This window comes from Schistocerca nitens, chromosome 4 (genome assembly GCF_023898315.1).
Source record: "Schistocerca nitens isolate TAMUIC-IGC-003100 chromosome 4, iqSchNite1.1, whole genome shotgun sequence".
Classification (NCBI taxonomy): Eukaryota; Metazoa; Arthropoda; class Insecta; order Orthoptera; family Acrididae; genus Schistocerca; species Schistocerca nitens.
The window spans coordinates 113,876,244-113,901,554 of NC_064617.1; the positions used below are offsets into that span (position 1 = coordinate 113,876,244).

General features: G+C 40.9%; 1 protein-coding gene across 1 annotated transcript in view; it reads right to left on the reverse strand.

Moving 5' to 3' along the window:
* Positions 1-25,311, reverse strand: part of LOC126253189 (serine/threonine-protein kinase SMG1) — a 395,243-nt gene that overhangs the window by 109,555 nt on the left and 260,377 nt on the right. The window contains exons 32-35 of the mRNA XM_049954353.1: positions 20,115-20,199; positions 17,611-17,926; positions 17,182-17,456; positions 15,767-15,935 (exon numbers count right to left, since the gene is read on the reverse strand). Of these exons, the coding sequence (XP_049810310.1) occupies positions 15,767-15,935; positions 17,182-17,456; positions 17,611-17,926; positions 20,115-20,199 (845 nt within the window). The remainder of the gene's footprint in view (positions 1-15,766; positions 15,936-17,181; positions 17,457-17,610; positions 17,927-20,114; positions 20,200-25,311) is intronic.

Here is a 25,311-nt window from a genome sequence, read left to right on the forward strand (position 1 = left end):
AGGCTTGTCTCACTAGGGGTAAGATAGATACTGCCTACAGGAAAATTAAAGAGACCTTTGGAGAGAAGAGAACCACTTGTATGAATATCAATAGCTCAGATGGCAACCCAGTTCTAAGCAGAGAAGGGAAGGCAGAAAGGTGGAAGGAGTATATAGAGGGTTTATACAAGGGCGATGTACTTGAGGACAATATTATGGAAATGGACGAGGATGTAGATGAAATGGGAGATAAGATACTGCGTGAAGAGTTTGACAGAGCACTGAAAGACCTGAGTCGAAACAAGGCCCCGGGAGTAGACAACATTCCATTAGAACTACTGATGGCCTTGGGAGAGCCATTCCTGACAAAACTCTACCATCTGGTGAGCAAGATGTATGAGACAGGCGAAATACCCACAGACTTCAAGAAGAATATAATAATTCCAATACCAAAGAAAGCAGGTGTTGACAGATGTGAAAATTACCAAACTATCAGTTTAATAAGTCACAGCTGCAAAATACTAACGCGAATTCTTAACAGACGAATGGAAAAACTGGTAGAAGCGGACCTCAGGGAAGATCAGTTTGGATTCCGTAGAAATGTTGGAACACGTGAGGCAATACTAACCTTACAACTTATCTTAGAAGAAAGATTAAGAAAAGGGAAACCTACGTTTCTAGCATTTGTAGACTTAGAGAAAGCTTTTGACAATGTTAACTGGAATACTCTCTTTCAAATTCTGAAGGTGGCAGGGGTAAAATACAGGGAGCGAAAGGCTATTTACAATTTGTACAGAAACCAGATGGCAGTTATAAGAGTCGAGGGGCATGAAATAGAAGCAGTGGTTGGGAAAGGAGTGAGACAGGGTTCTGGCCTCTCCCCGATGTTATTCAATCTGTATATTGAGCAAGCAGTAAAGGAAACAAAAGAAAAATTCGGAGTAGGTATTAATATTCATGGAGAAGAAGTAAAAACTTTGAGGTTCGCCGATGACATTGTAATTCTGTCAGAGACAGCAAAGGACTTGGAAGAGCAGTTGAACGGAATGGATGGTGTCTTGAAGGGAGGATATAAGATGAACGTCAACAAAAGCAAAACGAGGATAATGGAATGTAGTCAAATTAAATCGGGTGATGCTGAGGGGATTAGATTAGGAAATGAGACACTTAAAGTAGTAAAAGAGTTTTGATATTTAGGGAGTAAAATAACTGATGATGGTCGAAGTAGAGAGGATATAAAATGTAGACTGGCAATGGCAAGGAAATCGTTTCTGAAGAAGGGAAATTTGTTAACATCGAGTATAGATTTAAGTGTCAGGAAGTCGTTTCTAAAAATATTTGTATGGAGTGTAGCCATGTATGGAAGTGAAACATGGACGATAAGCAGTTTGGACAAGAAGAGAATAGAAGCTTTCGAAATGTGGTGCTACAGAAGAATGCTGAAGCTTAGATGGGTAGATCACGTAACTAATGAGGAGGTATTGAATAGGATTGGGGAGAAGAGAAGTTTGTGGCACAACTTGACTAGAAGAAGGGATCGGTTGGTAGGACATGTTTTGAGGCATCAAGGGATCACAAATTTAGCATTGGAGGGCAGCGTGGAGGGTAAAAATCGTAGAGGGAGACCCAGAGATCAATACACTAAGCAGATTCAGAAGGATGTAAGTTGCAGTAGGTACTGGGAGATGAAGAAGCTTGCACAGGATAGAGTAGCATGGAGAGCTGCATCAAACCAGTCTCAGGACCGAAGACCACAACCACGTGGGAAAAATACACTCCTGGAAATTGAAATAAGAACACCGTGAATTCATTGTCCCAGGAAGGGGAAACTTTATTGACACATTCCTGGGGTCAGATACATCACATGATCACACTGACAGAACCACAGGCACATAGACACAGGCAACAGAGCATGCACAATGTCGGCACTAGTACAGTGTATATCCACCTTTCGCAGCAATGCAGGCTGCTGTTCTCCCATGGAGATGATCGTAGAGATGCTGGATGTAGTCCTGTGGAACGGCTTGCCATGCCATTTCCACCTGGCGCCTCAGTTGGACCAGCGTTCGTGCTGGACGTGCAGACCGCGTGAGACGACGCTTCATCCAGTCCCAAACATGCTCAAAACAGGGTAGTTGACTTACACCTTCTAGAGCACGTTGGGTGGCACGGGATACATGCGGACGTGCGTTGTCCTGTTGGAACAGCAAGTTCCCTTGCCGGTCTAGGAATGGTAGAACGATGGATTCAATGACGGTTTGGATGTACCGTGCACTATTCAGTGTCCCCTCGACGATCACCAGTGGTGTACGGCCAGTGTAGGAGATCGCTCCCCACACCATGATGCCGGGTGTTGGCCCTGTGTGCCTCGGTCGTATGCAGTCCTGATTGTGGCGCTCACCTGCACGGCGCCAAACACGCATACGACCATCATTGGCACCAAGGCAGAAGCGACTCTCATCGCTGAAGACGACACGTCTCCATTCGTCCCTCCATTCACGCCTGTCGCGACACCACTGGAGGCGGGCTGCACGATGTTGGGGCGTGAGCGGAAGACGGCCTAACGGTGTGCGGGACCGTAGCCCAGCTTCATGGAGACGGTTGCGAATGGTCCTCGCCGATACCCCAGGAGCAACAGTGTCCCTAATTTGCTGGGAAGTGGCGGTGCGGTCCCCTACGGCACTGCGTAGGATCCTACGGTCTTGGCGTGCATCCGTGCGTCGCTGCGGTCCGGTCCCAGGTCGACGGGCACGTGCACTTTCCGCCAACCACTGGCGACAACATCGATGTACTGTGGAGACCTCACGCCCCACGTGTTGAGCAATTCGGCGGTACGTCCACCCGGCCTCCCGCATGCCCACTATACGCCCTCGCTCAAAGTCCGTCAACTGCTCATACGGTTCACGTCCATGCTGTCGCGGCATGCTACCAGTGTTAAAGACTGTGATGGAGCTCCGTATGCCACGGCAAACTGGCTGACACTGACGGCGGCAGTGCACAAATGCTGCGCAGCTAGCGCCATTCGACGGCCAGCACCGCGGTTCCTGGTGTGTCCGCTGTGCCGTGCGTGTGATCATTGCTTGTACAGCCCTCTTGCAGTGTCCGGAGCAAGTATGGTGGGTCTGACACACCGGTGTCAATGTGTTCTTTTTTCCATTTCCAGGAGTGTATATCTAAAAACAAAGATGATGTGACTTACCGAACGAAAGTGCTGGCAGGTCGATAGACACACAAACAAACACACACACAAAATTCAAGCTTTCGCAACAAACTGTTGCCTCATCAGGAAAGAGGGAAGGAGAGGGAAAGACGAAAGGATGTGGGTTTTAAGGGAGAGGGTAAGGAGTCATTCCAATCCCGAGAGCGGAAAGACTTACCTTAGGGGGAAAAAAGGACGGGTATACACTCGCTCGCACACACACACACACACACACACACACACACACACACACACACACACACACACACACACACACACATATCCATCCACACATATACAGACACAAGCAGACATCTCACAAGCAGACATATTTGAAGACAAAGAGTTTGGGCAGAGATGTCAGTCGAGGCAGAAGTGAAGAGGCAAAGATGAGGTTGAATGACAGGTGACGTATGAGTGGCGGCAACTTGAAATTAGCGGAGATTGAGGCCTGGTGGGTAATGGGAAGAGAGGATATATTGAAGAGCAAGTTCCCATCTCCGGAGTTCGGATAGGTTGGTGTTGGTGGGAAGTATCCAGATAACCCGGACGGTGTAACACTGTGCCAAGATGTGCTGGCCATGCACCAAGGCATGTTTAGCCACAGGGTGATCCTCATTACCAACAAACACTGTCTGCCTGTGTCCATTCATGCAAATGGACAGTTTGTTGCTGGTCATTCCCACATAGAATGCATCACAGTGTAGGCAGGTCAGTTGGTAAATCACGTGGGTGCTGTCACATGTGGCTCTGCCTTTGATCGTGTACACCTTCCGGGTTACAGGACTGGAGTAGGTGGTGGTGGTGGGAGGGTGCATGGGACAGGTTTTACACCGGGGGGCAGTTACAAGGATACGAGCCAGAGGGTAGGGAAGGTGGTTTGGGGATTTCATAGGGATGAACTAACAGGTTACGAAGGTTAGGTGGACGGCGGAAAGACACTCTTGGTGGAGTGGGGAGGATTTCATGAAGGATGGATCTCATTTCAGGGCAGGATTTGAGGAAGTCGTATCCCTGCTGGAGAGCCACATTCAGAGTCTGGTCCAGTCCCGGAAAGTATCCTGTCACAAGTGGGGCACTTTTGTGGTTCTTCTGTGGGCGATTCTGGGTTCGAGGGGATGAGGAGGTGGCTCTGGTTATTTGCTTCTGTACCAGGTCGGGAGGGTAGTTGCGAGATGCGAAAGCTGTTGTCAGGTTGTGGGTGTAATGCTTCAGGAATTCCGGACTGGAGCAGATTCGTTTGCCACGAAGACCTAGGCTGTAGGGAAGGGACCGTTTGATGTGGAATGGGTGGCAGCTGTCATAATGGAGGTACTGTTGCTTGTTGGTGGGTTTGATGTGGACGGACGTGTGAAGCTGGCCATTGGACAGGTGAAGGTCGTTTGTTGTTACTCTCTTTGCTTCTGCTGCCTGTTCACTCAATTCCTTTTAAACATTTTGACTGCAGGATAACGTCAAGGAAAGTGGCATGGTATTTGGAGTAGGACCAGGTGAATGTGATGGAACCAAAGGAGTTGAGGTTGGAGAGGAAATTCTGGAGTTCTTCTTCACTGTGAGTCCAGATCATGAAGATGTCATCAATAAATCTGTACCAAACTTTGGGTTGGCAGGCCTGGGTAACAAAGAAGGCTTCCTCTAAGCGACCCATGAATAGGTTGGCGTACGAGGGGGCCATCCTGGTACCCATGGCTGTTCCCTTTAATTGTTGGTATGTCTGGCCTTCAAAAGTGAAAAAGTTGTGGGTCAGGATGAAGCTGGCTAAGGTAATGAGGAAAGAGGTTTTAGGTAGGGTGGCAGGTGATCGGCGTGAAAGGAAATGCTCCATCGCAGCAAGGCCCTGGACGTGCGGAATATTTGTGTATAAGGAAGTGGCATCAATGGTTACAAGGATGGTTTCCGGGGGTAACAGATTGGGTAAGGATTCCAGGCGTTCGAGAAAGTGGTTGGTGTCTTTGATGAAGGATGGGAGACTGCATGTAATGGGTTGAAGGTCTTTATCTACGTAGGCAGAGATACATTCTGTGGGGGCTTGGTAACCAGCTACAATGGGGCGGCCGGGATGATTGGGTTTGTGGATTTTAGGAAGAAGGTAGAGGGTAGGGTGCGGGGTGTCGGTGGGGTCAGGAGGTTGATGGAGTCAGGTGAAAGGTTTTGCAGGAGGCCTAAGGTTCTGAGGATTCCTTGAAGCTCCGCCTGGACATCGGGAATGGGGTTACCTTGGCAAACTTTGTATGTGGTGTTGTCTGAAAGCTGACGCAGTCCCTCAGCCACATACTCCCGACGATCAAGTACCACAGTCGTGGAACCCTTGTCCGCCGGAAGAATGACGATGGATCGGTCAGCCTTCAGATCACGGATAGCCTGGGCTTCAGCAGTGGTGATGTTGGGAGTAGGATTAAGGTTTTTTAAGAAGAATTGAGCTGCAAGGCTGGAAGTCAGAAATATATATAAAAACAAAGATGATGTGACTTACTGAATGAAAGCGCTGGCAGGTCGATAGACACACAAACAAACACAAACATACACACAAAATTCAAGCTTTCGCAACAAACTGTTGCCTCATCAGGAAAGAGGGAAGGAGAGGGAAAGACGAAAGGATGTGGGTTTTAAGGGAGAGGGTAAGGAGTCATTCCAATCCCGGGAGCGGAAAGACTTACCTTAGGGGGGAAAAAAGGACGGGTATACACTCGCACACACACACACACACACACATATCCATCCACACCTATACAGACACAAGATATATATATAAATCAGTAAAGTTATTTGCATTTCACCAATGAATTCCCAGTATCATATTAAAATTAAGTTTGCAGTTTTGCAACATCAAACTCACAAATCTGTTCTCAGCAACCAGATCATACACTTACTTTTTCACCCTAGCACTTCACTTCACAGTGCAACAACATATGCGAAGAGGAAAAATCTCTTAATTTGCTTTGGCATTGTTTATTGATACAAGCAATCTGGGGATGGGTAAAACATCAGAACAGAATGAAGAATTTTTATGAAGTAGTCCTCTTTGGGTCAAGGCTGTACGGTAAAGTTGTAGGTGTGACCAAACATATCCTAGATTTTACAACTTCACTACAAGTTAAAACACGACAGTCATACTTTTCGAAAAGATAACATTCTATGAAATTAAATTTATGGTTGTATTATGTAAGGTGGAGAAAAATGTTAAAATGTTGGAGGGATGGCCTCCATGAAGATTTAAACCAAGTGTCAACAGATGTGGATGGATGGCGGATAGCAGCAATGGTCAGAATACAGTGGAGGAGGAAACTTGTAGAAGCATGCGGGCCACTGGGCCTGATCACGTAGTAGTAGTAGTAGTAGGAGGAGGAGGAGGAGGAGGAGGAAAACACCTGATTGTAAGGTCCAAGCAGGGCAGAGAACATCAAATTGAGCAAAATTTTCCAGATAACCATAGGTCAAAATTCGACTGTTGTGGAGTTATGACCACAAAACATCACTCAATAAGCAACAATTGTGCAGAACTGCAAGCATTTGAACTTATACCTGTTATACTAAAGAATGGAGTTTGTTTTATTTATTGAGCCTTTCGTCAAATACAGAGGTCCCTCTCCAACATAAAAATGCACTCTGAACTTATTACCATGAGTATTACACACATACTCCACACACTCTCTTAAAGATGTCCTTCCAGATACTTTGATCCTGAGAGTTTTCTTCTGCACCAAATCTTCTCACTGTAAGCTGCACATTTTGGAGCCAGGTAGACACTGTTCTTCTTCTTCTTCTTCTTCTTCTTCTTCTTCTTCAGTCAATTTCCCACTCCAATTATCAGTTTTTGTATTATGTAATTTTCTTTGCTCCATCACACTGCATATGAATCGTGAATTTGCAAAACGACGTAAGTCCACATTTTCATTGTTTTGAGTTATGGGTATAGCAACGTTCCAACACCCAACACGCATCACTTAATACCAAAGAGACTTTAGTCCCCAACTTCTGTACATTATTTACAGTAACAGAACATTCCTGTTTACCAGCAAAACAGCCTTAGTCCAGGACTTAATTTGTTTTGCTCATCAGGTAATAATAATTGTTAATAGATTCATGTATAGCTTTAAGTTGGTAAAACGTCTATTACTTTTGTTGGTGTGATAGACCTGCAATACATTAGTTGAAAACAAAAATGGCGTCTACCAGCAGTTCTTTGTGTATCGGTGTTGTTGAAAATAAAGAAAATAATGACCAAAAACGGAAGAAAGGAATTAAAAGTGCTGCAGAATACAAGAGCTACAATAAAGTGTGCTATGGTTAAAGTTTCGAAGTGCATAAATCATATAGGAAAGTTAGTTTCAGCTAGACAAACAAGACCTGCTTGCGGGTATGCAATTTGGATTTAATTTTGTTTGACAATATTCTTGTACACGTCATTGTAGCTAACTGAGACTGGTAATTACTAGCAATGCGGACTCTTGCTTATAAAAAATTGGCATATATTTCAGATGCGGGAAACAATGTCTCAATTTGATTTCCGAAAATGCATTGTTAGAAGCAATTAATTACATGAAAGATTTTGATACTAAGAATAAACAAGGTATGTTCTTACAGGGACAAACTGAAAGTATTGCCATAAAAAGATGAAGAGGAAGGAAAGACTAGTCTGGTACTAGGGCAGCTAAGTTCAAGTATTATGTTAAAGATTCAGACAAGCAGATAGAGGTGTGTAAGAAAGACTTCCTCAGTGTTTATTGTTATACCGTATCCAGGATGAAGAGATTGTGTAAGCTGCTGCTTCGTGGCATGTCTCCTAAAGGCCAACGTGGAAAACACAAACCAGGGAATGCGAAAGAGGCTGATATACTTGCATCTATTTATGTCCATATTGCATCATTTCCAACTAAACAAACCCACTATGGAAAAACAGATGTTTTCTACTTAAACAGTGAACTACTTGTGAAAACTATGCATGAAATGTTTCTTGTCCAATATCCTGATAGTAATGTGTCTTACCACTATTATCACAGATATTTCAATAATCATTTCCATTTGAGATTTGGTAGACCCAGTGTAGACACATGCATTACGTGTAAGGAACTGAATGTTAAAGTGAAAAACAGGTCACTTAATGATTATGCTAAACATGTAATGGCAGCAGAACTCCTAGTTCACAAACATCGCAGAAAAAAACTCTACAAAACACTAGAAGATGCAACCAAGTTCTGTACTGACAGAGAGGATTTTCTTACTTTAACATTTGACTACATGCAAAATGTATGCTTGCCTAAGATACCAGTTCAGGAGATGTATTATTATCGTTAACTGACTATTAAAGTTCTCTCTTTGCATAACATGAAAACTAATTCAGTATCCTTCTACAGCTACCATGAGGGGCAAGCTAAGGAAAGTCCAAATGAGGTATACAGTTTTCTCCTCCATTATTTCAATACCGGCATCTCATCTAGACTTAACTCTGGTTGTTTTGTGACTGCTGTTCAAGCCAGAACAAGAACAACACTCTCATCAGGCTTTTAATGGCTACAAGCACTCAGAGGCGTTTTTTGAATATCCGACCTCTTTTCCCTATCAGAGGACACTCCTTTCTACAAAATGATAGGGACTTCACAGTAGTGAAAAGATGACTGAGGTATGTGGACAGACTGTACACAACAAAGGACGTGTGTGAATACATAGTCAGCTCTAGCGCTAATGGAAATTTTACAGTTACAATCGTTGAAAGTGAGGATGTTTATGATTACAACAACTGGTGGCTGCATTATTACATAAGAAATTCCAATGCTGTAGAGATGTCTGTTAAGGACGTTCCTAGAGATAAAAAGGTATCTTTCACTGTTTCAACTTTTATAGAATTCTGCTTTTCTGCAGAACAGATCAGAATAGTTGTGGCAAAACCATGCATAGGAGGAATAATTCAACATTCTTCCTTGGGCCAATATATCCACATGCTCCAGAACTATCACATAGACATGCTTATTCAAATGGTGTATGTCCAATCAATGAAAATAAAATTAAAGATATACGCAAAAGGCTCAAGTACATTCCAGACTGTAATGAATCCAAAGCATTTTATGAGAAAATTGCAGCTTGGGAAACAAAGACAAATGAGTAAAATTGCAATTTCGTTTTGAAAATTTTGTCCTGTATGTTTATTTCCCTATATGGTTTACTGTTCTATATATTCTGAATGTGTTTTCAATAAAGAAAATACATTATTATGTGTTTACATGACTGAATTTTATTACATAAGAAGCAAAACTGAAGTTAATTTTAAAAATGACTCGAGTCATTCTTTTTTAAACCAACATTTGACCATGAAGGATGTACAGCATCATGCTTTTGTAATGACAGTCTTATGCAGTTTCAATGTACATAACATACAATGCAGTAATTTAGTGCAATATTCACTCCAGTAAGATAATAGACAGTTTTTTGTTGTTTCTGAAAATGTATTTCTACAGACATAGGTCGTTTTGCAAATTCACGATTCATATGCATTCTCCTACTTCCATTATCTTCACCACTTCCGTATCTCTTACATGGTCTTCCCTTGAAATTCTTGCTGATCTTCTCCAGAAATCTTTTGACATGTCTTCTTTGCGGTAAGTAGTAGTCTCTCTTTTCCTACATTGTTTTTCTAACACATCCAGGTTGTTTATACGAGGAGGAGTTGGAAAATAAGTTTCCCCTGTCAACTGTGGGCAGAGTTGTGTGATATGGGTGAAAGACAACATGGCAGGTGAACACGCACATGCAAGACACTGATACACCACTGGGTAGAGGTCAACCATGATGAAGCAGATGGCACTGTCGCAGTGCCTGCGCGAAGTGGGGGCCAGCCACCCAGTCTTTTCCTGGAGCTATGGAGAGAAGGTGTGTTTTGAAGTCTTAGTCACAGGCGGAAGTAAGAGCTGTTGCCCACTATGAATGGGCATATGGAGTATCAGGCACAGAAATTTATAACCGCCTTGTTGAGGTGCATGGGTCAGCAATTCAGTGATGGACATCAGCAAGTGCAGGACATACCGCGACCTGGATGGACGTGCACAGCCACTACAGATGCAAATGTCAGGAAGGTGGATGACATGATTAAAGTGAACCGGCATATCACCATCGATGGAGTAGCGGCAGAACTTGGAATCGGACATGAGCGATCTCACAAGATCAGCCACGACATTCTTTGATACAGGAAGGTGTCAGCAAGATGGGTGCCCCACCAACTGACCCTGACACACATGGAACAATGCATGGAATTCAGCCTGGAACAGCTCGTGCGTTACCATGAGTCTGGCAATGACCTTCTGTTTCGGATTGTGACAGGGGATGAAATGTGGGTCCACCATTACACGCCTGAATCGAAGGCAGCATCCATGGTGTGGAAACATCTGTCATCACCTGTCTGAAAGAAGTTCAAAAGCACTCCATCTGCAAGTGAAGTGCTACTCACCATTTTCTGGGATGCCAAATGAGTTTTGCTGCTGGGCTTTCTGGAGGATGCAACCATCAGTGCTGCCTGGTACTGTGCCACTCTGTCGAAATTGAAAGAGGTGATTCAGAAAAAGTGGCCTGGCCTTCTCAGATCTGGCGTTCGCGTTCTGCCGTTGGATAACAATGTGAGAACACACACGGTGACTGCAACGCAAAACCATGTTGCAGCCTTTGGTTAGGAGCACTTACACCATCCGCCTTACAGTCCGGATCTCACACAAAGTGACTTCCATCTGTTTCCTGCTTTGAAGAAGACTCTCGGCGGAAGGCGGTTTGGCAGCAATGCTGATGTCAAACAAACTGTTCAACACTTCTTCCGTATGCAAAGCCCTGATTTTTTCCTGGAAAGCTTTTTGAAGCTTACAAAGCGGTATAACAAATGTCTCAATGTACTCGGAAATTATGTAGAAAATTAAGATATGTCTGATCTTTAATGTCTCATTCTCCTCTTTTTTTTTCTTCCCACACACAACTCTAACCGCAGTCGACAGGGGAAACTTATTTTCCAACTCCCCCTCGTACATGCAGGTCTCTGCACCATAGAAGACTATACTCTCAAATATCAACTTGAAAGTGTGTCTTTTTGTTATATTCATCACATCCCTTTCTCCAAAAGACTGAACTGAGCCTCTCAATGAGTCTGCTATTATTACCAATTCTTTTAATAATTTCTAAATTTAATTTTCCCTTGTTTTCTAAAATGGACCCCAGATAGCAAAAAACTGTCCCTCCCTCTATGTACAGTTCATCCGTATCATTAGCAACATATTCCATTTTTATAATTAATCTGCAAATCACAGTTTTTTTATTCCATTTGCATCCTCCATGTTGTGCTATGACGACTTTGTTGTCATCAAATAGTAAATGGTACATACCTGTTCCATCTGTAATCTATAAATCCATTCTTTTACATTTACAAAACCACGTCTTGACAGTAACATCAGAGGCAGACTTGTAACAGGCCTTTGCCTGTTGCAAATTTCTGCGAAACTATAAAATCAGGCATATATTGTCTTTATACATTTATTATTTTATTTTAGCTAAGGAATCCTCTATGTCTGCCTGTAATGTTCTCTATGTCTGTCTGTAATACCTTCCAAAGCAGTTTCCTTGAAATAGTATCATATGTCTTTTCTAAATCTATGAAAGCTAGTCCACTGCTTTTCGATTTTTCCTCTATATTTTTCCAAAATCTGTCATATAGTGAAAATATTGTCTATGCATAATCAACCAGCTGTCAAATCACATTGTTATTCTTGGGTCCTACAATTAGTTTCCACTCTGATTTTTTTATTACTTCCCTAAAATTCTGATTAATGAGTTTATAACAAAATCCTCAGAGTTTGAACAAAATTTGCGATCTGTCATACATACGGTGGTAATAAAGCTTAGCTTCATTTCCTAAGGTATTACATCTTGATGTAATATTTTGTTTAATAACTGCATTGTTCGTTTAGAAACTTTATTACTACCATATTTATGAAGCTCCAGAGTGATTCCACCTAGTCCAGTTGATTTTTCATTGTTTCCTGTCCTTGATACATCAAGCAGTTCACTTTCAGAAATTTGAAGCTCATCACCCTTGTATTCACTTTCTTCTACTATTCATCCCTTCATATTGTCTTCTCTATCCTATCTAAAGAATCCAGTTACTAATTAATGGTTTCAGCTGAACAATCTAAGTTACGCAATATTTAAATCACTATCCACATCTGGTTCTATTAGACACAAATTTTCTGTGATGTTACCTACGTAAGGCTTGATCATAAAAACAACTACAGTGAAAGTACTGTTATGTCCCTAATTTGTTAAGATAATACACTGCACTGCAGTAAGACAGTTGACCTGTGGAACAGTATGGTCCAATGTTGTTAATAATGACAGGCCACATATTTTAATGTTTGCTTATGTCCAAAGAGTATGAATGAACTTTTGTTCTAAAGAGTGAAAGTGCAACCATCATGTATTTCATTAGCCATTTGGTAAATTTAGAGGTAAGATGGAAAGCTAAATACTTCTCCCAGAATATTTTCAACACAAACACAAGATGTTGCACATCATTTTGCTGTGTAATTTGATATTGTAACAGGCAGTATTAAGTTTTTATTACTTTCTAGTACATAATACAACTGCCACTTAACAGTATTACCTGAATCTGATTATTACTTCCCTGTTTCAGTAAATTCAGAATCAACGAGTATTCTAAAAGTGGTAAAGTTGTGAGTTTACTTAAGTAATATACAGGGTGGAGAAAAATTATGTCACAAAATTTTAGTCCTGGATAACTGATGCCAGTAGGAACCAAAATTACTAAAGTTGTGTAGGTTGACAATGCACAATGTTTGAACTATGGAAACTTGGCACTACGCACTCCAATTGGCTACAGGATTGCCCTGTTGCCGGATGCTCCGGACAATGCGTGACTGCGAATGCTTTGTGTATCACATTGGGGCAGTAATGGGGCAAGGGACATTTGTATTTGTGAACCGATAAACACAGCACTGCCTGTCAACCAACGAACAGCAACTGGGTCATTCTACATCCAATCGGAGCACGTGGTGCCAAGTTTCTGTAGATTACAAACAGTGCTTTGTCAACCTACACAACATTAGTAATTTTGGTTCCTACTGGCATCAGCTATCCAGGGTTAAAATTTCATGGCAATTTTTCTCCACCCTGTATGCACAGTACGCGTGTGTGCACGCACGCGCAGACTGCAGTTTAAACATGGCAGATATTCATAAAATGCCAAAGTAGGCAGTATATGCTCCCTCGATTGGCAACACTTATTTCTGCCTGCACACTAGCGTATTTATTCGAATCTAAGCCGCACTTTTTTTCCGGTTTTTGTAATCCAAAAACCCGCCTGCGGCTTATAATCGAGTGCAAAGTAAGCAGAAGTTCTGGAAAATGTTGGTAGGTGCCTCCACAACTAAATTCTGCCATCGAATACTCGTAGCGCTACACAGGCATGCTTTGCAGGCACACAGATAAATACTGGCGCCAAACCCTCTACGTCAGTAAAAAAAAAAAAAAGAAAGGTGGAAACGAGCTTTTTTCTCCCTCTCAAGTGTCGGCCACTGCATTTTCATAAATTATCCAACGAAGTAAATACAAATTCCGTATTGTGCATCTTCGAATGTAGCAGCATTTCAGTGTACTACGAAAATCCGACTGGCAAGACTGTTTGGGATGTTTGTCAATATGGCCAACTCTACGTTCTGAATTTTTTCCCACCTGCGAGAAGAGATGGTTCCTTATAGGAACTTTTATGAATTGTGAATCGCATGCAGTATTCTCTTCACCATAAGAATAATACGAATACAAACATTTTGCCACGTATTCTTTCGTGTTTGCTGCTAACTCATTTAAATCCTGTCTGCCTAACAAACTACGAAACTAGAGTGAGACAACAGCAAACACGGAAAAATATAGATATCATCCCATGTTTATATTCGTATTATTCTTATGCCTAATAGTGATACAGTCAGAAATGAAGCACGGCAATTGACTATATTTTTAAATCTAAGATGACTCTAATTTCAGTGCAGAATGTAATGTACTAAAGAGGCACCTGCAAAGATTTTCAAAAGGAGAAAAATTTTCGCTAAACTCTCGTTCAGAACATCTTCTATCATACGCTGTTTATTATTTGGTTCTTGTTGATCATTATCAAAGAAAGCAGGAGTGTAGGTAACAGCAAATAGCAGTCTCTTGCCACTGCTTCACTAATGAGACTAATGGCCAAGAAACAGCTAGACCACCCCATTGCTGAGTACACTGCCCCACGCAACATTCTTCATTTCAATGACTGCTTCACAGCCTGTGCCATCTGGATCCTTCCCACAAACACCAGCTTTTCTGAATTATACAGGTGGGAACTCTCCTTGCAATACATCCTACATTCCCATAACCCTCCAGCACCACACAGTCCTCTATTCCAATAACGCACCGACTGGCTTTTTACCTCTCTCCTTTGCCACTAAGTGCCCCAACCCCTCCACCCACCACCCTGTGTCTAACTTCCTGGCCACACCTAGCTGCCATCCCCTCTCTCCATCTCGTCCCTGTATCCTTCCACAAGCACCACTTTACCGTCGCCAAACCTTACCCTGCTATCCCTCTGCTTCCCCAACCCAGCCTCCTCCATACCCCCTCCAACCAGTTGCATTTCCCCATCAGGTGCAGCTGCTCATAGTGTGGCCTCAGCAGCTAGAGACTGCAGTCTTATGTGTATGACTTGCGTTTGCACGCGCACACTGCATGCATGTGTTCTATCTCCGACAGTCTTTTCAGTGTGCCTATCCGTGACTCAGCATCTCCACTATATTGAAAGTAGTAACTATCCTATACAATGACCCCTTATTTTACAAATTACAAATTTATCAAAAAACCTCGTCTTAAAATTGGGTAAATATGGCACAATGAAATAATGAAATAATAACAATAATTACAAAAGGTTTATAGGTGTACCTAATACCATTATTTCTATTCACACCAGAATATTTTTGTTGTTTTTTACCAACCTAAATTAAGTTCCTAGAAATTCATTTCAATTAAAGTTATATTAAAATCATCTGTAATTATCAAGATGTGGGGACTGAAAATTTGTGTTCACAATACGATAAGCAAAAGTGATCATTCTAAATAGCTCTCCATTTATATACTTTCTAAGCACAAAAATTAATTTTATACATAACGGAGGAAGTAAAGATAACCACTCTACCATATAGTTGATTGATCACTAGGGACAAAACAATTAAAAACTTAGTTCAGAATTTGGGCAACATCTGTCTTCACAGTTGACTAAGACACAAATGCATATACAAGCATGGCTACATAGCCCAAGGCTCAGCAATGTTTTCAGTTCTGTTTTGTGCATGCTGACCTCTCGATATGACTATACACAATGTATGGTTACCTTCAATCTTTACATTATTCCACACAGGACTTCCCAGTATTACATTAAAAGATTGTCTTTGATAATAGCTATGCATATTGCAGCCTACACAAGTAGTTTCCAATTGCTCTTTCTCTGTATTTATGTACACTTTGATTTAATCCACAGAACGTGATGTAGGCATAGAGTTAAGGAATAAAACAACATACTTGAAGAGAAGGTCCTTTGGAGTTTCTTCAATAAGCTCAGTCAGTACTTGCTGGAGGACTGCTGGTGGCCATTCTTTCCTGTTCTCCAGAGCAATTCCCTTTTCCTTTAGCAGTGGCGTAAGCTTTTTGTAAAACAGTTCTGATGGACGCATAATTTGTCCTGGAGCAGCTGTAAAAGGAAAATACGTACACTTACAAATTACAATTTAAGTAGCCTAAAACTGTTTGTTCATTATTCTCTATAAATATATTCAAACATTAACACAAGCAATTTCCATCACAGTCAAAGTGCAAATCGAAATCATTATCTGTCATCCCATTTACAAATTTTACTTCTTGAAACAACACTAGCTCAAACTACAAGTTACTAATGACCTGTCCCAGCTTCACACAGGTAGCACTAAGTACCTCGGGTTGCATGACTTGTCTAAGGTAGCAGTAGTAAGTTACATACACAAACCTTCCTTGTGAATCAGTCTAGCTACTGGTGAAATCCACACCAAAATTCCTAGAATAGTTTCTGAGATTATTCTTCAGACACATACAGAAAAATGCGGCAGGGGATTGTATTATATACATTTGCAGGTGCATGGGGCATTCTCTTCTCTTAACTGGAAAAATTAACTTAGGCATTACATTTCAACAATGTAATGATGAATGTGTAATGGAAGCCCATATATCTATTGACACACACTGTGAAAACAGACTATACGGACATTACTTTACAGGCCTAGAAGTAGTTTCACCAAGACCACTTCAGAGTTGCAAGTAACAACAGCTGCAGCAAGGAAACAGTTTTGGATTTCTCCAGCTGATAATATATGTACCTGGCCACCCCCTTCGGAAACCCTCCTACCTGGGGACAAATAGTATTAGATCATTTGGAGGTCACTCAACCACATTCGATCTGGAGATGGAAGATCAGGAATGGCATTTCCCTGTGGATACCAACTGTTACTGCAGAGAACTACACAACAAGGAACACCTATTGATATGTCAAATATGCTCTGAACCTTGCACAGAAATAATCTTCTGCTCGCAACTCCATGTGCAATTGATGTTGCAAGATTTTGGGCAACAGTAGTATTGCTTACTAATCTTTTCTCCCTGTTGTTCTTAATGGTAATTACCACCTGTTGTATCTGCTTCTGACTCCAATAAATAATAAAATTAAACTGATAATTAGATAATGCTGGAACACATGATACCCTGGACAGAAGCTAAGCCTAACTGGGAGAAAGAGGTATTCAGTCCCAAGTACTGCCATAAAACAAACTTCACACATTTTTAGTGGTTTTAAAACTTAACTGTTGGAAGAAGTAAAGATGGTACATACAAAACTGGATTCATACAGCTTAGACATCAATGCAAGTAAAAATAAAAATAAAGTTATTCAATATATTCTGTATACATACTGTTTGATGTGGCAGTAGAAGAAGATTGGGTCTTCAGTGAAGCTGCTGCTGCCTCTCTCTGCTGCCAGCGTTTGTATAACCCAAAGAGAGGGGTTGCTCCATCAACCCAACTTATTAGCCCACTACGTGGTCCCAATGGAATGACTGAATAATGGCGTGCATAATACATATCTGACTGACGGCCTTGGCGCATCATAGTGTTCGCAATACTAAGGAATTGCATGATTCTTTCATCTAAGTGTAGGTCCTCAAGGCCTTTGAACAGATATGTGTACCTGCGGCAAATTTTGCAATTTGTACAACAGCTCAAATCTTCATTCATTCACACACACACACACACACACACACACACACACACTTATTGTTAATTCAGTTCCACATTAATTAGTAAGAAAGGAGCATGAATTACAAATTTTAAACAATAATTACATTTGTCCATTACTTCCATGGAAAACCAACTTCTTTGGCTTTGTTTTTGTGGGAAGTATAGCAATATTATTATCAACAGAAGCAATGTTTATTATTGTGCCAGCTCGTGGTGTAACTCCTGGCATAGCAATCAGAGTGTTTTTCAATGATGCAAGTGAAGGGCTGATGTCTGACATTCGCAAACTGTATGCTGCACGTTTCTGAACACGTTGCTGAAGTTTAGCTTGAAGTTGTTTCATGGGTGCCCATGACTCATTTGGTCTTCTAGGATTAGATGGTTCTTTTAGGCTGGTAAGGGCTGCTGAAATGTGTTTACCTGCAAGAAGACAAGAGAATTATATGTATGAAGTGATCAGTCTCATTTTATACAATGTCATATCAGTTAACGTTCTCATGGTTTCAGTGCTTAAAAATTTTACTTCACTACATTGTATTAAGTATTTAAAAAACATTAGCCACAGAACCGAACGTAAGTTATCCTCCCAGTATCAAAAACATTGCACAGTTTCATAAATCAGCACTGTAGCATATATCATGTATGAAACAAATTTTTAAGTTCTCTTTCAAAATATAATTTCAATGGTGAATAAATACTCCAACAACCAGCAAGTTACAAATAGGGGCATAAATCTGAGATGAAATATTAAATGCATTTATGAACTCTGAGGTACCTCTTCCTTTAATACTGTCCCCTTCGCCCTGAACCACCATCTGAACAAGCCTCCGAAGTGTCAACGGTACTGGCCAACTGCCATGTCATCCCCTGCTCAAAGGCATCATTGGATGCGGATATGAACTATTAGGTCCAAAAGCTAGAAAGTGCTATCACTTTTTCTTCTGCATGTGTACCAGCAATACTACAAATTTCTGCTATTAAATATAAGCGCTGGCCCACAATTCAGTCTCTTAATTTATTAGTTTCCTGAACAGAACTTTCATTTGATATAATATGGAAACGATAAATTCAACTTTGTGCAGATGGTGCTTCTCTGAAATCACACTGCATGTTTGACAAATTGTGCACACTTAGAAGTGTTAGACATTACACATCATCATGTACGACACTATGAAAAACCAGCAAAGCCTAATATTGCAGTTAGACAGTATCTAATAGCAGTAAATATGCACAGAGGTTCATTTGTCATAACAGATGCAATTAGCTGTGCACTAAAATAAAACTGCTACATTTCAAGCTGAAGCTGGAAAGTTACTGATGTAATGCACATCAAAATCATACAAGTAATGACACTGTTTGCTGTGAACACATGCCATAACTATAAAGAAGGAAGGGTAATTAAGATTTAACGCTTTGTTGATGATGAGGTCTTTGGAGAAGGTGTACAAGTTCAGGTCAAGGTAGGAAGCTGGCAACATCTTTTCCAAAATAACCATCCCAGTATCTGCCTTACACAATTTAGAGAAACCACACAAAATCTAAAGCTGGATGGTCCAGTTCCTTATCACAATTATGGCATTGAAGGAAAGAAAACAAACATTTATATAAGCAAGCTTTCATCAGTCACAACCTTAGCAAAGTATCCAGCCAATCAGTTCACAGCAACTCAAATCGTGGTATACACATTGAATGTCACAAAGCAAGCATAGATGGTAAGTTAATAATTCTGCAACTAGTCAAGAACTTCGATGGATTTTCAAAATTCTCTATTGTCAAAAGTAAGGCAGAGTCAATTCCCACTGAAATTGGAAAAAGAGCATGACGAACATAAGACAGAAACAATGTGACTAACATTGTGGCAAAACCCAAAAATTAATATCCATTCACTGTTTTTGCATAAAAATTTCTTAATTCATTTGCTGCATCAAATTTGGATAAAATTCCAAGCTATCGATAATATCCTCCATCATCTTTGTCAGGGACTAAAACTGATTCTTTTATACCCACAGAATGAAATCCGATTGGCTGAATTATGCCATGAAGGCGCAGATTGAAGTGGCACGTTCTAATTTCAACTCTTTCTCGTATCACAGCGTCTCAATAGTTTGAAGTGTGAGCAACTATTCTTGTTTGTTCAAACGAAATCTTATGCTTATTTAACAAGTTGTGATTTGCCACCAATGATTTATGCAAATGCCTGTATTTAAGGTGACGCGAATGTTCTGTGACCAGAAGATCAGCTGAAGTTAGACTTTGTGAGAACAACTTCAATAATAGAGAGACCGCCTATGCACTTAGCAATGCTTGTGAGCATGCACTTAAACCCAGCCAACTGGATGCCATTCTGTGCGTATAAAAGAGGCAACCTTGCCAGTTCATGACAGTCAGCTTTAGCCTCTGATGAAGATGGAGGATGTCATCTAAAGCTTGGAATTTTATCTGAATTTGACATGGCAAGTGAACCGAGAAATTTTTATGCAAGGACCCCATTGTGAGAAACTTTGTAGGCCTTCAATGTTTTGGTTATTATTTTTTTTCTAGTTTATTTTAGAATACTGTATGTTTCATGCTCTGCCAAGTGGTTTTGTTATAACAAAGAGATACTCACCAAACTTCTCCTGAAACCACCTTTCATGTGGTGTCTCTGGTGGTACAGAAGTGATGGAGTGAAGCTGCTCCAACACAAAAACTAGCTGTAAGGCAAGAAAATGGCATAATTTCACACTTGGTAAAATATTACATCAGTACACTGATCAGCCAGAACATTAAGACAACTGATCTACTATCAAAACATAAACCCATCCATGCGATAGCAGTGGCCCCTTGTGAGGAGTGACTGCTAGTCAGACACAAGCACAGTGAATGTAATATCAGTGAGTGTGCTGTCCGTGTATAGAATGGGAAGGGCGTGTGATCTATCTGAGTGATCGAGGGGGCAGATTGTGATGGTCCAGAGGCTCGGCAAGAGCATTTCAGAAATTGCACAACTTGCCAGGTGTTTGAGGAGTGCTGTGGTGAGTGTCTTCAACACATGGTGAAACCAAGGTGAAATCATGTCCAGATGGGGTTGGGTAGCCACCTCTTTCAGACGTCGTAGGCTTGCCGAACTGGTAAAACAGGACAGGCAGCAAACTGTTGCAGAACTAACATCAGAGTTTAATGCTGGGCAGAGTACAAATGTGTCTGAACACAAAGTGCACCGAACACTCCTACCAATAAGCCTCAGCAGCCAATAACCCACACGTGTTCCAAAGTTAACACCACGACATCAGCAATTAGGATTGTAATGGGCACGTGACCATCAGCACTGGACATTAATGCAGTGGCCAAGTATTGCATGGTCTGATGAATCCCAATACCTTCTTCTTCATGCCAATGGGAGGGTGCGAATTGGTCTTCTTCCAGGGGAACATCTCCTTGACACCTGTAATGCAGGACAGAGACATGCTGGCGGCAGATTCACCATGCTCTGGTGAACAGTCATGTGGGCATCCATGCGCCCAGTGGAGTTAATCCAAGGTACCAATGGGTATCCTACACTGATTGCAGTCTACAAACCCCTTCATGTTTCCCCAACAGCGGTGGCATTTTTCAACAAGACAATGCACCATACTACAAGGTCAGGAATGTGGTGCAGTGGTTCAAGAAAAATGGTGGTAAGCTCCAACTGATGTGCTGGCCACCCAACTAGCCAGATCTGAGCCCGATTGAACAAATCTGGGATGCAATTGAAAGTGTCGTCAGAGCTTATCTCTACCCCTCCACCCCAGAATTTACAGGAATTCAGCGAGTTGTTTGTGCAGATGTGGCACCAGCTTCATCCAGGGAACTACCAAGACCTCATTGCTTCCATGCCACAGCGCATTGCCATCTGTGCCAAAGGAGGACGTACTGGCTATTAGGTAGGTGGTCTAATGTTCTGGCTGATCAAAGTATACAGTTACAATACAATCTATATACATTATTGTTACTGTTATAAAATGGCCACCATAACGTGATAAATATCGTGAATGACTTTCCCATAAAAAGATGAAATTCATCATCAATATGTGCCTGATGATGTGCTGTAATTGTTGAAAAATATACACCTGCTTAGCTGTTTTAAGCATGTTTCCTTTATCCCACAGTAATAGGAATCCCTTTGCTAGAACACTAGTGCAAAAATGAAAAATGAAACAAAGTTGGGTTTAGCAACAAAAGCAGATTTTACCTCAATGCCAGTGAAGCTCATTTGTGAGTTCTGTATCGGCCATGAGAGTGGCAACTGTTGGAGCTGATCAAGTGATGACAAACAATATCAATTATTAGCATCACAATGTAAGAAACTGAAGCTTTCAATGACTGTACACCTGATGTGTGTTGATGGAACACTGAACTGTGCAGGATCCATTGAGAACAGCAGTAGTCCAAACTACTGTTGCTTCTAAAATGTAAGGAAGATATGCTCTTCTAGCAGAACAACATCCATGCTGATATTTCTTGCATCAGCCAACAGATGCTCAAAGAAGCTGTCAACTACCATGTCCAGAAAAGATCACCAAACCAGTTACCCATTGTGCACATCCACAAAATGATGGGTCTTCTCTAGTCTACGTTTCTGTCAATGTCCCTTGACCTCCTGCAAAAAGGAAGAAGAAAGAAAGAAAGAAAATAACTCTGCGCTCATTCTTCTTCCATACAATTTCTTCTTTCTTCTACTTCTTTTATTGACTTGTCATTGTCCTTCCCCTTGGTTCCTTGCCTTTATCTTCAGTTTGTGCACCTTCGTAAGCATCTTCTTCTCATCCATTCTGTTCACAAACCCTTGTCTGTTATGTCCCTAACACTTCCATTACTCAGCTTTCCCATTATTGTTACACCTATTCAACCAAAGACTTCATTTCACTTTCTCACACCTTAGTTATTTCCCTTACCTTCGTGGCCCAAGTTGGTAAAAAATACGTTTTGTATACCAGCTCCTTATCTTTCTGGGAAACTTGTTTCCATATCATTCCTGTGACATTTCTAATAAAGCCGTTCACATATCTCTTTGTTATGCTTACATAGAGATGCCTACTTTCTACCCGTTGTTCCCTCACACCATCAAATTATCAGCGAACAGTATTGCTGTCAGCTTATCTATTTTGTCATTTATGTCTTTATATCATCCACCACCACTACAAAAAATCCAAGACAGTACACTTCCTTGTTTCGGAATATTACTCTACATCAGTCATGATGTTCTCTCTTGCCACTCTCTCACAATTTACAAATCTCACACATAATTATTTTATGCTCAGTACAATCTGCTTCTCTACTCCTCTCCGCCTCAGTTCCTCCCACACTTTAATTCTGGATAAAGAGTCTTACACTTTCTCTAGATCACGGAATGCCATAAGCAGAACTCTGCCACACTCACTCATATTGGTGTTCCTTTCTATAAGAGATCTGCTGTGGACTTTTGTGGCCTGAAGCCATGCTGTTGTTCAGTCAGATGCTTTTCCACTGTTCTCTGGAGCCTTCTTCCCAGAACCTCAATTTTTTGCACAGTGGCACATAAGGCTAATGCTCCCATATTATTAGAATAAGTACTGTACAATGTGTATAATTTTTTGCCATTCATTTAGAATCATTGCTTCATTTATTTCTTACAGAAAGAAATCAGTGGAAGAGTTTCTTTCAGTCAGATCAAATTAAACAATGAGCAATACTTTGTGAAGCCATTATGTAACTGATGAGTCTCCGCATGTATACAGACACACAAAAGAGTCACTTGACCATTTATTCATGTCTTTCCGTGTCACCTGGAGAGGGCAGCATTGTGAAAGCCTTTTGTGGATGGACGATCCTTTTATGGTTTTAACAAGGTAATCACAATGACCTCCCTTTGTCTTAAATACAAAGGTCCTGGTATCAAATCTGATTTGAAAGGTGAGGTATATCTCTTTATGCTCATTATTCAAATGGGAAATCATGCACTAATAAACAATTTTGGATCCTGGACCTGTAGCTTTAGTCGCAAAGATTATATTTAGTGGAGAGGTTAACTGGTCTTCAGTATCTAGCACAGAAGTGATGGTTTTGTCATCTACTTTAACCAGAGATCCTTCATCGCTGACTGCCACACTATAGTGGCCTTGGTAATGACTGAGGCAACTCGAGAATACTCATGACCTTTTTGCTTTTTTTTTCCCAATCTGCAGGCCTCATAAAATAGAATGCTGTTAGGTTCTGTGACAACTACCTGCATTTGACCCTTTCCAGTGACATCCACCCACTTCTAACAGCAGAGCAACATACATCATATTACCAGAGGACCTGCAATGCAAATATCTCAGTGTTATGAGTAACAGTAACAACCTGCCCAGCCATATCTTCAGTGCTGTGTTCATATTGATTTGCTATTACACTCTGATTAAAATAACTTGGTGATTGACACTTCACTGACTCAAATGGTAGCTGCCAGCTACCAGCCAATTATGGCTCTTTTTCGAATGCCAAACTTGCTCACTGTGCTCCCTATTTCACAGGGAAATACATAGCTTTGTCAAGTGCGACAGACTGCATGTAAGCAACAGTGAACCACCTATGTCCCCAAGCAATCTGTCACTACACGTTTGTAGACTCAAGTCATTTCTATTTTACATGGGTGTCTCTGACAGACAGTGTAAAATCAAAAAATGATCTTCAGACTGGAGGACACTGGTAGTTTTTCATTGTATAGTGCCAACTGAGTCAGTTGAATAAAGTTAGACATTCATGACGGCATTAAAATGCCCTCCTTGCCGTATTTTCACGAAGAGTATATTCTCTTTTAAAATGAACTTTTCTAGATTTCTAATCTCTGTGCAGGGGTGAATAAAGCTTCACATTAAGTAATATGCATTTAAATTTTCGAAATGGAAGTAAAGAAGTTTCTATTTGCTCCACGAGAGTTGCCATGTCATGACACTCTTGTGGTGTGACACACAAAGAGAATAAATGACCATATTTTTTTAATATATTACGAGTAAGTTGAGAGGAGTAGGGAAGATGTGTCAAATGTCCCTCACAAACATAGCCACATGGTTTTGCCTTTAGACTGACTTTCTGTGGATGCTGCTGCCACTTGGCACAGGAAAATACAGGTGGCTACTCAAACTAGAGAAAGAAATTTCTTGAGAATTCCAGGTATGAGGAGGAAGGAGGTGTCACAACAAGTTCCTGACAAATTAACAGTGAGTGAAATGGGAAATGGCATCATATAGCAGTCACAATTTTTCCTTTTTTCTCAGCTGAGATATACTAGCCAGAAGCAGTAGTCTGACCGTAGTTTTTAAACCTTGGCAGTTTATGTGGAATAATATTCATATAATTAACACACTTTAAAATATTTAATATTTTAAAAATTTGTGATTTATAAAACTTAATAAAATTAAATTTCAATACTACATTCAAAATACAGAATTTTGAAAGATTTTATGATATTCCAGAAATTCCCCAAGATTTCCCTGACTTTTCCAGGAAAATCTTAATTCTATGAGAATTCCAGGTTTCCCAGAAGAATTACCACCCTGGAATACTACTGCGGTGCTGACGTATTACATACAAGCCATCATATAATGACAAAATCAATTAAGTGAATGCAAAGATAAGTAAATGTTTGTTCCAAAACAAGATTATGGCAGTAATATCATGAAAAGATTTAAAAACAGTTCTAACCAAGTACTACTGCAAATTGAAATTTACACGTTCTACATTTTGAAGAAAAATAACCCTTGGAGAGCTAACAATTCTGAGAAGCAGCAACAACATAACAACTATAAGTTTATCTGTTACAATATCAG